General features: G+C 35.1%; 3 protein-coding genes across 5 annotated transcripts in view; 1 reads left to right on the top strand and 2 right to left on the bottom strand.

Moving 5' to 3' along the window:
* LOC135142652 (protein phosphatase PP2A 55 kDa regulatory subunit) overlaps positions 1 to 13,779 on the top strand; it is an 87,264-nt gene that overhangs the window by 19,588 nt on the left and 53,897 nt on the right. Inside the window, exon 2 of the mRNA XM_064074403.1 lies at positions 12,313 to 12,490. Within this exon, the coding sequence (XP_063930473.1) occupies positions 12,418 to 12,490 (73 nt within the window). The 5' untranslated portion in view covers positions 12,313 to 12,417. The remainder of the gene's footprint in view (positions 1 to 12,312; positions 12,491 to 13,779) is intronic.
* LOC135142679 (phospholipase A1-like) overlaps positions 1 to 13,779 on the bottom strand; it is a 59,476-nt gene that overhangs the window by 34,896 nt on the left and 10,801 nt on the right. The window lies entirely within an intron of this gene.
* Positions 3,448 to 4,768, bottom strand: LOC135135213 (uncharacterized). Of its 2 annotated transcripts, XM_064064241.1 has the most exons (3): positions 4,725 to 4,745; positions 4,376 to 4,661; positions 3,448 to 4,331 (listed from the first exon to the last, which is right to left on the bottom strand). In XM_064064241.1, the coding sequence occupies exons 2-3, from the start codon at positions 4,506 to 4,508 to the stop codon at positions 3,490 to 3,492; spliced, it is 975 nt and encodes a 324-aa protein (XP_063920311.1). In that variant the 5' UTR covers positions 4,509 to 4,661; positions 4,725 to 4,745; the 3' UTR covers positions 3,448 to 3,489. The 2 variants fall into 2 exon arrangements, with proteins under 2 accessions (XP_063920311.1, XP_063920303.1); XM_064064233.1 differs by having other exon boundaries at positions 4,376 to 4,768.

The following is a 13,779-nucleotide window of genomic DNA, read 5'->3' as shown; positions in this document are numbered from 1 at the left end:
TTTAATGTATCTATTATCCATTGTTGCTTAAGAATATTTTATTGCTGTTTAATAAAATTAAGGTTTATTTCTTGAAATTATGAAGTGGTTGTTCAATTCCCTTTCAGCTTTTTGGGAAATTCGCTGATCCGAACAAATCTCTAATCCGAACACACTTTTTCCTAATTAATTCGGATTATCGAGGTTATACATACTGTATATATTTTTTGGAATTGTTGAAGAGCTTGTTTCATAGTTTAACCACCCAAACTCCGCCACTGTCAATGATTCGAGCGCATTATGTTAGGAAAACACACTTGTTTATTTTTCCTTAGGTCAGCGGTGGCTCATGAGTGATCAGGCAAGGCCACAAGATGCTCCAATATCAAAGTATCGAAAAAAATATATTGCCGTGCTTGCGTTTTTTTAGGAGTACACGTGGAAATTTTTTCCTAAAAAATAAAAGTTTAGACACATTAAGCAAATCAAAAATATGTAATTTTTCTCTGCCAGAAAATCTAATTTGTTTTTGAGTAATTATAATATCAATAATGTTTTAAAAAGATTTGTTTTAGCTTCTGTTGTTTATCATTCATGTCACTTCCTCTACAACGTTTCGAAGGTAAAATATCAATATCAAATTTTCTATAAATTTTGTTAAAAAATGATCCGTGCGTCTAAATTCGCCAAATTTACCTAAAGTTGTTTGAAACAAATTCCTGCTGCTCAGGATATCTGTAAACAAGTCTATTGTGCAAAACATAAACGACTATCAGTCTGTTAAAAATTAACGCAGAAGTTTCTAGAAAAAATACACTTTGTCATTATAAGGTACGAGACAAAAAATTATCACGGGGCAGAATTTTTGCCTAAATGTATTAAAAGAAAGTGAAGATACCTGGTTGATAAAGCAATCCTATTGTTAATTAATTTAATAAAACATTTTTACAGAAAACACAAAACTGAACGAAATTTATTGAAAATAAGTAATTTTGTTAACGGACTTATTGTGACAAATTATTATCACGCTTAAAAGGGAAATAACTAACTAACTAAATGAAAACGAATTTAATACCCTATGTATTTTCCACCTGCTTCTATGAGATTATAGACGCGTTGCTTCATAGAATTGACCAAATCGATAAAGTAATTGACGTCCAAATTCTCCCAAGTCGTCAAGATACCATCTTTCAGTTCATTAACTGTTGCGTACTGCTTTCTAAGAGAACCCCATACATTCTCAATAGGTTTGAGATCCGGGCTTTCAGCAGGCCATAGTAGCAAAGCTATATTTTGTCGTTGAAACCACGTTTTCGATGAATTAAACACATGAATCGACGCATAGTCTTGCTGAAAAATCACTTTGCTGTCTTGAAATAGGTTCAAATGTGGTTTGAGGTGCACTTCCAACACATCTTGGTAATTCAAAGAGTCCATTTGATTTGAAATAAATGCTAAGTTAGTATTTCGTAAGCTACTAAAGCCACCCCAGACCATAGTATTGCCACCTCCTTGGACTCGTTTCGACAAGTATTTAGGTTCTTCCGTAAATCGTGCCAATAATTTCTAAAACCATCAAGACCATCAATATTAAATTTCTTTTTATTTGAAAAAACAGTCTGGAACCATTCTTCATTTTTCGTCTGCATTTCTCTGGCCCAATCACGACGTTTTTGAATATGCTCTTTTGTTAACATTGGTTATTTCTTATATTTGGCATATTTAACATTTTTGTCATTAGCCAGTACTCGCAAAACTGTTCTTTTGTGAACAGGAAGTCCTAGGATCGTCTTTATCCTTTGGAACGACATGTTATCCTTTGTAGCCAGAGTCACAATGGATCTTTTGGCACGTGCAGTGAGTTTTTCTTTTCTTCCACAATTTTGTCGTCCATTTTTATTGTATTTCTTCCTTACAAACTTGGAGATTGTGGTCCTATCTCTTTAAATTTTTCTTCATATTTTCGCAAAAGTCAAACCTTGGTCATAGTATGCCTCAATCTGTCCTTTTTCACATTTTGTTAGATCGTTTTCTTTGCCCATGACGAAAGACAATTATTGTAGCTCGGTCAAATATATTTCGACACTTTAACAGTTGTAACAAACAATTACGTATCGTACAAATAAACAACAATTACGCATACTATGTTTTTCTATTTAATTTTTATACAAAAAGTGATGCGTGATAATTTTTTGTCTCAAAATTTCTTGACACAATTGAGTTTTCACAGATCAGAAATTATTTGATGCAAAAATATCACTGAAAAAAGCATTTTTGTATGCTAAATTAACTTCTACTGGGTGATTTATTTAATCAAAGGACTACATAATAAAAAATTCTTAAAAAATTGCACCGTGATAATTTTTTGTCTCGTACCTTACTTACTTACTTCAGTAGACACAAATTTCAGTTAAATTTCTCGTATTCCTGATTAACGAAATCAATTATGACGATCACCAAGGCACTGACTTGACACGCGCAAATGTAGAAACGTTTAATACAAAATGCAGTGTAATACTACGCGTCTACGGAGACGTAATTGGACTGTCGCTTATTCAAGTATAAAAGGTGATCGTACAGCTTGGAAAAACTCAAAGTGGATTCGACACTACAAGTGTTGGAGTATATTGTTACGATGATCGGTGAATAAAATCGGTGTGGGTAAACCTCAACAATGTCTTTCTTAGTAACTCAAATTTACACAACTAATTACACAGCGATTATGTCCAAAACAATTCTGGCACAACTTGCCTGAATTTTTGCTACAGTCGCTGGACCCGACTCGTAGACTGAATAATCTCGTTCCGTTCTAGATGTTTCGCAATCGAGGTCTTTTTGGAATAGCCATCGCAACTTCCGCTTCCAGGCTTTTCTTTAGCCAACGCTGTCTGACCACCGTCACCGACGATGAGTCAGTCATAATCGCCGTACATACTAGAACCCATAGGCGTCGTACCGGGAGGGCGGATGGGTTTCTTTCGTAACAATATTATTGTAACATTTAAATGATTTTAATATAGAATCTTTTGAGATGATGTTATCAAATTCTTGTTGTGTATATAAAATTTATCTTACTTCTTACTTTAGTGCAGCTGTGGTATAGTTAGCCTTTCTGAAGGGTAGCAAAACTGTGGTGAAATTTTTTTTAGGTGTCTAATTCTGGGGTCTGGATTCTAATTTTTTTATACTTTCCCCAAGTCCATATCAGGGTGTGCCACTCAACTGCTTGAATGTACTTGAGAAATGTAGAGGGTGGGAACTCCCTGATTTTTTCCATACTATATTTTTAGGCGTAAAAGACACATTTTAACTAATGGTCCCATGTATAGGATAAAAGTACTCGTGGTGAATGGTTTATGGTGAATATGAGATAATAACACTGTTTTCTAAAAAAAAAGGGGAAGTGAAAACACTCAAAAATATTTGGTAAAGAGACTATTATTTTGAGTAATCTTAAAAACAATCCGTTTATTTAAGTAAAACTAATACTGATCAACTGATAATTTATATCTAGTGTATCGTGATCCTTAAATTAATCTTATCGCCTTCTCCGAGAAGGGCGACGAAAGAGCCGTGACTGACAAAAAGGCAATTCATATTCTTTGCCACTTCTTCAACGGTCCGGCTTTCGTGCAATCCAACAGCATTGCAAAAGCTCGATACACTGATCTTATCGTTCTTGGATGACAACTCTATAGTACACCAATATCGATCTTCCGAATTCGAATACAACCAGAAAACCACGTACGAGTTGTTTTTGCGATGGTCGGTCGATCCGCTCATCATCAACCAGAACGTATTAAGTGGTACCTTCCCTGATAACCTATTGCAAGTATTGATAACACTCTGCGAACTCCTTGAGCGTACCACATCGATGTTACTAAATTCATACGCTGTTATGAGTGCTAGACAAAAAGTCCGTTCGTGCTCCACTAAAGACACATCGAATACCAGCCGCAGTTCTCTTCCCCTTTCAATCCCGAAGCATGGTACCGCTCCATGGTCGTGCTTGAAGTGGCTCACCAGAGAGGAAACCGCCACGGACTTTCTACACCCATCGTGGAGGCAAGTTAAAGGACGTCTGGACATCGCAGTGGCGCTAACGCATCTCGACATTCGAGAGTTCTTCTGAGAGAAACCATCCCCCTGGTCTTTTTCCAAGTGTTCAGAGTACGTCACGTGTTTAACCCCCGCGCTGTCAACGCGATAGAGCTTCTTGGGGTTGTACCTGAACGGTCGACCGATGCCAGGTTTCATTTTTAACTTCTTCAAAAACTCGGTATTGACGTCACTCTTTTCGAATTTTCCTGTATATCGACAGATGAGACACGAACCTCCAGCTTCAATGCTACCTAAGACAGCTGATGAGTGTTTCGCCATGGGTTGTGAAACTTACCGCGATAGAGCCTTTGCAGCTTTCGAAAGCACTCATGGCAGTACTGGTGTCTGTTGGGACAGTGGTAAATGGGAGCTGCTTCCGGGATCTCGCAGCATAAATTGCACCGATATGCTGTGTACAGATGGGCCATTCTTAAGCCAGATCCGGCAGTTTCATACGAAAAATTTTGTTTCGATCACTGACATGTAGTGATGAATTTTGACAAACAACCGACTGTCACGACGACTGATGAGTGTGTGAGGGACGGCGAAAGGCGAGTGGCATGATTTTCGGAGGGACGATTCTAAAACGGAAAAGTGGACGTCTTTGTGGGGAAATCTAACCTTTGCGTTTAGGAAAGTCAAACTTTTATTTTATAGTCCTTGGAGGAATTAAACGACGTAACTGAACTTGCCTTGTGCAGCTCCTAGGGGCTTTACTACGAAACGAAAATGTCAATTACTTGTGACAAATGAAGGCATGAAAGGTAAGTTACGCGACGTTGTTTTGTGTTTTTACATTGCTAGGGAAAACAAAGGAGGTTCCAGTTGATTCCATCGATTCATGTAATAAGGATTTTTTTTTCATTACAAATTAGTTGTATTTAATTCTTGCAGAGTTGTTTTGCGTGCATATTTTAGTATTTTAATGAGTGCAGTTGCGGCGCGAGGTTTTCTGAGTGTTGAAAATACAATTTGAATTTCATATAATGAACACTTTTCCGAACGCACTTTTCTAATATTTCGTGGTCAATAGTCCATTTGACGAAAGACGACTTTCATGTTTTCTCGACGTTTCATATCCCCCTGTAGAGTACGCAACAATGTCTTCGGACCGACTGGTGTCAAATTTGTAGATGGTAAAACGTTAATCAAAATTTGTCGCATAGTTCACACCAACAATTTGATGATGTCACCTAAAAATGTTGCTTGCTGAATACATTAGATTTGATAAAATAGCACACTTCTGTACTTGTGGTTTATGAATCCGCTCTAAAGCGCACAGTTTTCGCAAAAACATTAAAACTTATATAACAACACTTTATACTTTTTTTTCCCTAAAAAATTGTATTACATTTTTTGTAATAGGATCCATCCGGTAAACGGCTAATTTCATGTTTTCTCGACGTTTCATGTCCTCCTGTAGAGCAGGAAACAATATGTCTTCGAACCGACTGGTGTCAGATTTGTAGATGGTAAAACGTTAATCAAAATTTGTCGCATAGTTCACACCAACAATTTGATGATGTCACCTAAAAATGTTGCTTGCTGAATACCTTAGATTTGATAAAATCGCACACTTCTGTACTTGTGGTTTATGAATCCGCTCTGAAGCGCACAGTTTTCTCAAAAACATTAAAACTTATATAACAACACTTTATACTTTTTTTTTTCTAAAAAAATTTATTACATTTTTTGTAATAGGATCCATCCGGTAAACGGCTAATTTGATGTTTTCTCGACGATTCATGTCCCCCTGTAGAACAGGAAACAATATGTCTTCGGACCGACTGGTGTCAGATTTGTAGATGGTAAAACGCTAATCAAAATTTGTCGCATAGTTCACACCAACAATTTGATGATGTCACCTAAAAATGTTGCTTGCTGAATACATTAGATTTGATAAAATAGCACACTTCTGTACTTGTGGTTTATGAATCCGCTCTGAAGCGCACAGTTTTCGCAAAAACAATAAAACTTATATAACAACACTTTATACTTTTTTTTTTCCTAAAAAATTGTATTACATTTTTTGTAATAGGATCCATCCGGTAAACGGCTAATTTCATGTTTTCTCGACATTTCATGATCCCTAAATAATAAAAAAATGGCTTTTCCGTTTTCGTCTGTGATTTGTCTGTCTATTGTTTGTGTCGATGTTTAATAGACTCCGAAACTACTGGACCGATTGTTGTGAAATGTTATACCTATTTTAACAATATTGTTTAGATGGTAAAAAAAACAATGTGATGACGTTGCTTCAAAATATTACATAAAATAACATACCGTTGTATTTGTGGTCTTTAATTTTTACCCTAGGCATCCATATTTTTACTTGCCGAACGTATGCTAAAAAAATATTTGTAATAGGGTTCAACAACAACATCTGGCGACTGACTATTTACATTTTTTCTCGACGCTTCATGACCCCAAGAGTACGAAAAAATAGTTCTCCAAATTCTGTCTGTCTGTCTATCTCTCTGTGAGGCGTCTGCTGTAGGAAAGTCCCAACACTCTACAAATTATAGAGGTTAAAATTTTATAATAAACTACTTGACACATTGAACACATTATTTCTAAATCAGTTTAAGAAAACGGTCAAATACATTTTGTTAAAATATTGCTTTTATAACAAGGGCAATTTTTTTTAATGCGTTATGATCATTTTTACTGTCTTTGTAACAATTCATTACCTTGTGAATGTAGTCTTTCTGTTAATGTATTGAATTATATTTATAAACAATGTACAGGGTGATTAAAAAATGACGTATATGTTCAATAGTACGTTGTTAAGAAGGGTCTGAAGTACTCGAAATAGTTAAAAAATCTCAAAACCAAATGTTTGAAATTATTATTAAAGTGGACATAATTGAAAATCTAAATTCCGATAAAAATTGCCAAAAATGACATTTGTCAACAGTACAAAAATGTAAAAAATGACGTTGTGGATCGTATTCTAGCAAATTATTATTAAATTATTAATAACTAATCGTTTAAGTATCTATTAAAACAGTGCATAGCATAGAATTAGGAATTTAATTTTTCAATTTTGACGTTTAATATTTTCAAGTTTGGTGCAGTAACTTTTTTTTAACAATTTTTTTCGAGTTCTTCAGAGCCTTCTTAACAACGTACCATTGAGCATAACACGTCATTTTTTCATCATCCTGTATATTATAATATCATAATAATATTTCGTACATTTTATTCATAATCTCAGAGTGTATTTTTGATTACATCTTTTTTAATATATGCTCTATGACATTGTGTAGATGCACGAATAAAATTATTATTATTGTGTAGATGGTAAAATGGCAACCAAAATTTTCACCATCACCAACAATGTGATAACGTCCCCTTAAAATTTTTCATAGCAAGTAGGATTTAAACTTTTTAAAATAACATACTCCTGTACTCGTGGTTTATGAATCCGCCTTGAGGTTTTCTAGAATTTCACAGAAAAAATCGAAATTGTGTAGTATATGCGATGCTTCTACAAGGTTTGTCAGCTCATAGTAGGTATGCGACTTTGGACTTGTAACACACGGGCTTTTTTATTTCTTACACTGTTATTGGTATTATCTATATTACTTCCCGAGCGTAAGCAAAGGAAGTATTGTAATCGAGTCCGTCGGCCGACTCACTACTTTTACGTTTTCTCGATCTTTCATGAATCATGATCCTAGAGGACGAAGAAATAGGTCTCTCGTTTCCGTCTGTCTGCCGTCCCGGATTTTTATTAGACAGATAATCACCGAAAGTACTGGACCGATTGTTGTGAAAATTTGTACTTATATTAGGAATATCATGTAGATGGTAAAACGCTAACCAAAATTTGTCTAATCATCCTCACCACTAATGCGATGACGTCACTTCAAAATTGTACAAAGTAAATGGGTTAAAATAAAATAATATAGTCCTAAACATGTAGTTTACGACTCCGAATTGAGTTTTTACCCGAAACGTCCAGATTTTTGGAAAACAAAATCAAAATTATGAAACATTTTGCAATTTAATTTTGAATCTGCAAAACCGAATGCTTTGAAATCTTGCAGATGGTTTATAGTTATGATAAGCATCATAAATTTGTAATTAAAATATATTTACTTATCCCCTCCAAAAAATTGATGACGTCAGTTCAAAAGTTTGCCGATTAAATCCTATCTTAAATGTGCAAAATATGATTAGTCTGTAGTTATGATTTATCATTTCATTCATATTTTTTGGTTTTGCATATACAGACTCAAAAAAAAAATGAATGCGTGAATTTATTTTACTGTTTTAATCAGGAACTGCAAAACCGAATGCTTTGAAATCTTGGAGATGTTTTAGATTCATAAGCATGGTAAAATTTGGATCAAAATGTATTTGCTCATCCTCCCTAAAAATTTGATGACGCCGCCGCAAAATTTTGCTAAAAAATACTATCTTAAATGTGTAAGGAATTATGAGTCTACACTTGTGATTTATATTATGTATTAATATGTTTTAGTTTTGCTTGTACGGGGTGTCTGGAAAAGATTAAAGACTGAGTCAATTAATTTTATTGATTAAATCAAGAATTGCAAAACTGAATACTTTGAAATCTTGCAGACGTAGTTGTCTTAAATTATAAGTACTATACAGGGTGTTCCTTTTATCTGTTTACGCCTGACAGTTTTTGCATAGGCAACAGATTATACACCCCAGAGACGACTTCGTCCAATTTATTTAATCTTTTTTAATAAGCAATCATATCAATCACAAAAAAAAATGACAAAGATGTCAACGCCAAATAATGACAAAATTGAAAAAATTAATACTCATTTTATTTTAAAATACTCCGACACAAAAATGTAATACGAAAAAAAACATAATAGCCATGCAATCGTCACGTTTCCGACAGCGAGGGAAGTACTGTCTAAACTCTTTAGACCAATTTTTTTATTGTTAAAATCGAGAATGGTGCACCTCTGTGTTTTATTATTTTTGTTACATTGTACATGTCGTAACTGACATAGGTGTCCTTGCGTAAACAATACAAAGGTTTCTCAACATTTCTGGATAACATGTTCCCGTCTTCAGGAGACCGGCAGGACAGTGAGTTATAATTTAAGTTTTATTGTTAAATAATTGCGAAATACATTCCGAAGAGGAAATTTAATTAAAAGAATTTTTTAACTTATAGGGGTTATCGTAAAAAAATAAATTAGCAAAATTCATTTTATAATTTTTCGAAGAATATATGTGTACACCTGTACTTCAGAGGCGAAGGAAATTCCTTCTAAATAACTTTAAGTCAATCTTTTAACCTAGAATGAAATTTTTCCGAATTCTGAGTCAAGACATATCAAAATAAATCCATTATAAAACAGTCAAACCTAAAATATTTCTTGGTAGAGATAATTATACTGATTTTAACACATTCTAATAACACTAATCGGAAAATGTTCACACAATTTCAAGAAGATTCGATGAGTCTTTTCTTAGATAGATAGTTGATAAAATTTCCACTTATTGCAATTAGTGTCGATATTTCTAAAAAATTAAGCCTAGACCTGAATATTACCTGTTAATTTTTGAGGTGACGTCATCAATCTTTCGCATGAGGTCAAATAAATTTAGTTAACGTTTTGTACAGGGTTTCTATAAATGATTATAGGATCGAAGTGGGTCATGAAACGTGCCGCCTCTCAGTTTTAAACTTTACGAAATGCCCTAATTCATTACAATAAAAAGAAACCAATTTATTGGGGTTAAACATCACAGTGAGTGTTGAAAATATTCTGTAATCCGTTCGTTGATACGCTTTGCTCAATTTCATGTTGCAATGGGAAATCCTGATCGCTGAGAAAATGTTGTCAAAGATGTTTGCAGATTCTGCTCAAGTCGCCAAAGAACTGTCATAATGAGGCATAATTTCAGCGAAGCGGGATTTTTGAAATCCATGCCCAACTACGCCCTTAGAATCGTTCATAAAAACCCTGTACTTGTGTGGTGTAATTTTCGTTTTTGGACGTGATTTAATTTTTCAGGACAACACTTACGTAAGTAAAATTAAAAATAGAAAAAAAATCGTAAAATGTCAAATTCAAAAGTGAAAATGTTTTTTGAATATGCAATATTAATATTTTTGTTTCGTAAAAGAGATACCCATTAAAACAACACTATCCAAGTGTTCAGTTTGAGCGCATTAGAGAAAGATTAAACATCTTTTTTTTGTAAAGTGAAACACGGCATAATTGATGCGTTTACGATTGTGGCTACTGCTGTGAACAAAATTTATGGAGGAATGAGCAAGGAACTTGGCAAGTTATTATTGATATAAATTTCTTTAAGCCACTGCTGCCTTCAGTGCAGTGTTTCCACTATTTAGTTCGTGTTCAGAAACCCATAAATCGCTGGAGCGTTGCATCCATTTATTATTGCAAATTCAATTAAACCCATCGTGTAAAAACACGTGTTCCATCCAGTAATTAATCGAAATCAAAGATCATGGTGTATATCATGTTCAGGCAACCTGTTGGTAAGTCGATCCTTGTTTTTCTCGATTTCCCTGATGTCACAAAAAGATGACATGAAATTTTATTTCAGTACTAAATGTTTTACCATTCTGTAAAATCACAGAAATTTCAAAATATTTTATCTAGGCACCGGCAAATTTTCTCTCCGCGATTCCCCGGTGGTGTCTGAAATGTCTAGCAACAAAACATCGACGTTGATGCATTTGCGTCACCAATAGTTCATTAAATCTCCACATATAACCTCCTTGCCTCCTTTATATCCGAGAAAATGAAAATAAAACCTCTGAAACGCAACGAAATGGATTCTAGCCACCTGACGTCCTGTCGATACTGCGGATGCTTGTATTCATACAAAGATGATCAGCTTTTGCACGTATTGATCCCAACTCTGTCACATAACATTCATTTTTCATATCCAGAGACAAAGGTTACACCAGCCGGTGCTAATTACCACCAGCAGACTTCATTACTAATTGATTTATTATATCAACATCGGTGAGCGCCACGACCTTGGGCCTAAAAACCTCCAAATAGCTCTAGCAAACATTTCAAAACGTTTCATTCAATTAACGTTCCCCTCTGAAACCCTGCAATTTTTCCGGAAACGTCCCTTAAGGCAAGTCACTACCTTCGCAGTTTATGGGATTCATAATTCATTGTAGAAGTGTAATATCTCATTCATTAATAAGAAAGATATCTATTTGAAAGTAGGGGTTTATCACTGCTGCATTTTCATGTAGAGGTCGTTCCAGAATTATATTTCATCGCCACATTAACATATTTTACGTTGAATGGGGTATTTTTACTGTACAATTGTAGAACACTAGACATAGAACTAATAGAACAGGAAAGAAATATGTTAGCTTTTGTCAATGTTTCATGTGTAGAAGTAACCGCAAAAGAAAATGAAGTATGCATAAATTTTGACAACAATCGGTCCAGTAGTTTCGGAGATTATTTGCCTAATAAAATTTCGGACAGACGGCAGACAGGCAGACGGAAACGGGAGACCTATTTTTCCTACTCTTGGGGTGACGAAACTTCGAGAAAACAAAGTAACTAGTCGTCCAGTGGACTCAATTACAATACTTCCTTAGCTTACGCCTAATTCAGTGGCATTGTAAGTGTTATTTATAACGTTATAACTAGAGTTAAAAGTTGTTAAAATTTTGTAGTTTCCTTTGAAAATGCCGTTAAGACTTCATTAGTTAGTGCTTGTGACATACGTTTGCTGATTATCAGATATAGGATTTAGATCTTATTTACTTTTATTTGGTTCTATCAACCAGATTCTACCACGCATTCGACCGCGCCCTGACCTGTAAACTGAACTTAATATTACATCTCGCATCAAGCTACCTATCGAAAATATTCATAAATTTCATTCATTGCACCTGACAATTGGCCACGAAACAAGCCAAGATTTATTCTTTCGAAACCAAAGGTATCGCCTTAAACCAATTTAGACCGTCCCCGAGTCATGTGTTATCGATTTCGCGTCGGAAATATTTACCTGTCAAGCATATCGAGTTCTTCAGGTGTTGCTGATACCGCAGGAATTTCAAACTTCCCAGATACGTCCTTCACGTCGGAAACAATTGCGTTGTTGCTATTTTGACGTGAGTTCGCGAAACGTCAAAAAATCGAAAGCTTAGTTCTGTTAAAAAAAAGAAATGCTTATAAGGTGGTGGTCGGAATGGTGGGTGACTGATTGATTGGGTTTTCTTTGCAGGATTCGTTTAATTTGGGGACCACGATACGTCACGCGGGTGTCATCGGCCTATGGGCCTCTCCAGTGAACGGAAAGAAGGCGGGGGGAAAGCCCGGGCCCCCAGCTATGCGCCACACGGGTTTGGGGAAGCTGGGGGGCCTCATCAACACGGCAGTGCATGCCACCAAACGAGCACCAGGTGAGTTGAGGTAGAATTTATCATCGGAACTGACAGAAGCGCCGGTAGACTGCTTAAATATACATTACATTCGGTGGAAAGAACGGCTTCTTATAGGCAGGAGGCTTGCGAGTTACTCAATTTACGTGTATTTCAGTATTTGGTTGAAGCCGGTTTTATTTAACAGGATCGTGTTGTCAAATGAAAAAACTTTAAAAGTGAATAAACGCAAGGAAATTTGCGAATTCGCTACATTGATGAAATCGTATATAGCACATAAATATAAAGGGAAGGGACGACGCGAAATTGCAAAGTCAAAACGGTGCCGGTGGGACAAAACCAGGAACGACTTGTCTGTTGCAGATTTGTGATGATTTTTTTTATTCGTCGTGAGCCAAGAAGGCGGAGCGTAATTGCAAAATCTTTGTTTCTCTACAAACAATTACCACGTGAAACATCTGTTATTGTTGATATAGTGAGGGAGAGAGGGTTACACAGTTTCCTGTTTCTCAAAATGATATATTTTGAACAATATAATACTCAAAACATGTTTTGGTGAAAAATTCATCACAACTGAGATAAGGGTGGGTGGGTGGCGCCTTCTATTTGCTTTTTTTTTCTAAATATATACAGGTTTCTTTCAACACCATACTTAAAACATATTTTAGACGATTAGTTCTTGTAGAAAAATAAGAATTAAATGTAATTATCTTTTCACGCCAAGATATTTAAAACGTTTAAAATGGTCAATTTTTGTTTTGGGAAATACCGATTTTACAATTAAGCTTTGCATCTCGGTCTGACAACGAATGAAAAATTCATCACATTTGAGATTGAGGTGGGTGGGTGGGGCTAAATTTTTCACTTCTTTTTTCTTGACATATATGTATAGTTTTCTTTCAACAAGATACTTAAAAACATATTTCACAGGGTAGTTTCTTGTAGAGAAATAAGGATTTTGCAATGAAAGGAAGACTATCTATATTATATTTGTCCAAATGGTCTCCTATGTCATAAAAATTTAGTGTACCTTAAGATACGTGAATATATCGGGCGAGGAATATAATTTGTATTCGAGTCATCCTTAGAAAAGATTTAGCATGTTGGTGATTAAACCACACTTCTAGGAATTTGGCAGAATATTAGACTGAGTAAAAAAAAGTACGTTAAATTGATTACATACCGAGTGTTTTTGAAAGTTTATCGTGGTACCGTTTTTTACAGATAAACGAACGGCATCTTTCTTGTTGGTCATGTACCCTACTTAATTGTATTTTCTAAGCAGAAGTTGAACATTTTAGAAATAGCCG

Source organism: Zophobas morio, unplaced genomic scaffold, assembly GCF_036711695.1.
Source record: "Zophobas morio isolate AGI-343-1 ecotype UQ-CSIRO unplaced genomic scaffold, CSIRO_AGI_Zmor_V1 ptg000004l, whole genome shotgun sequence".
Taxonomy (NCBI): domain Eukaryota; kingdom Metazoa; phylum Arthropoda; class Insecta; order Coleoptera; family Tenebrionidae; genus Zophobas; species Zophobas morio.
Note: the sequence above shows the minus strand (reverse complement) of the source record. Positions and strands in the feature narration are given on the sequence as shown.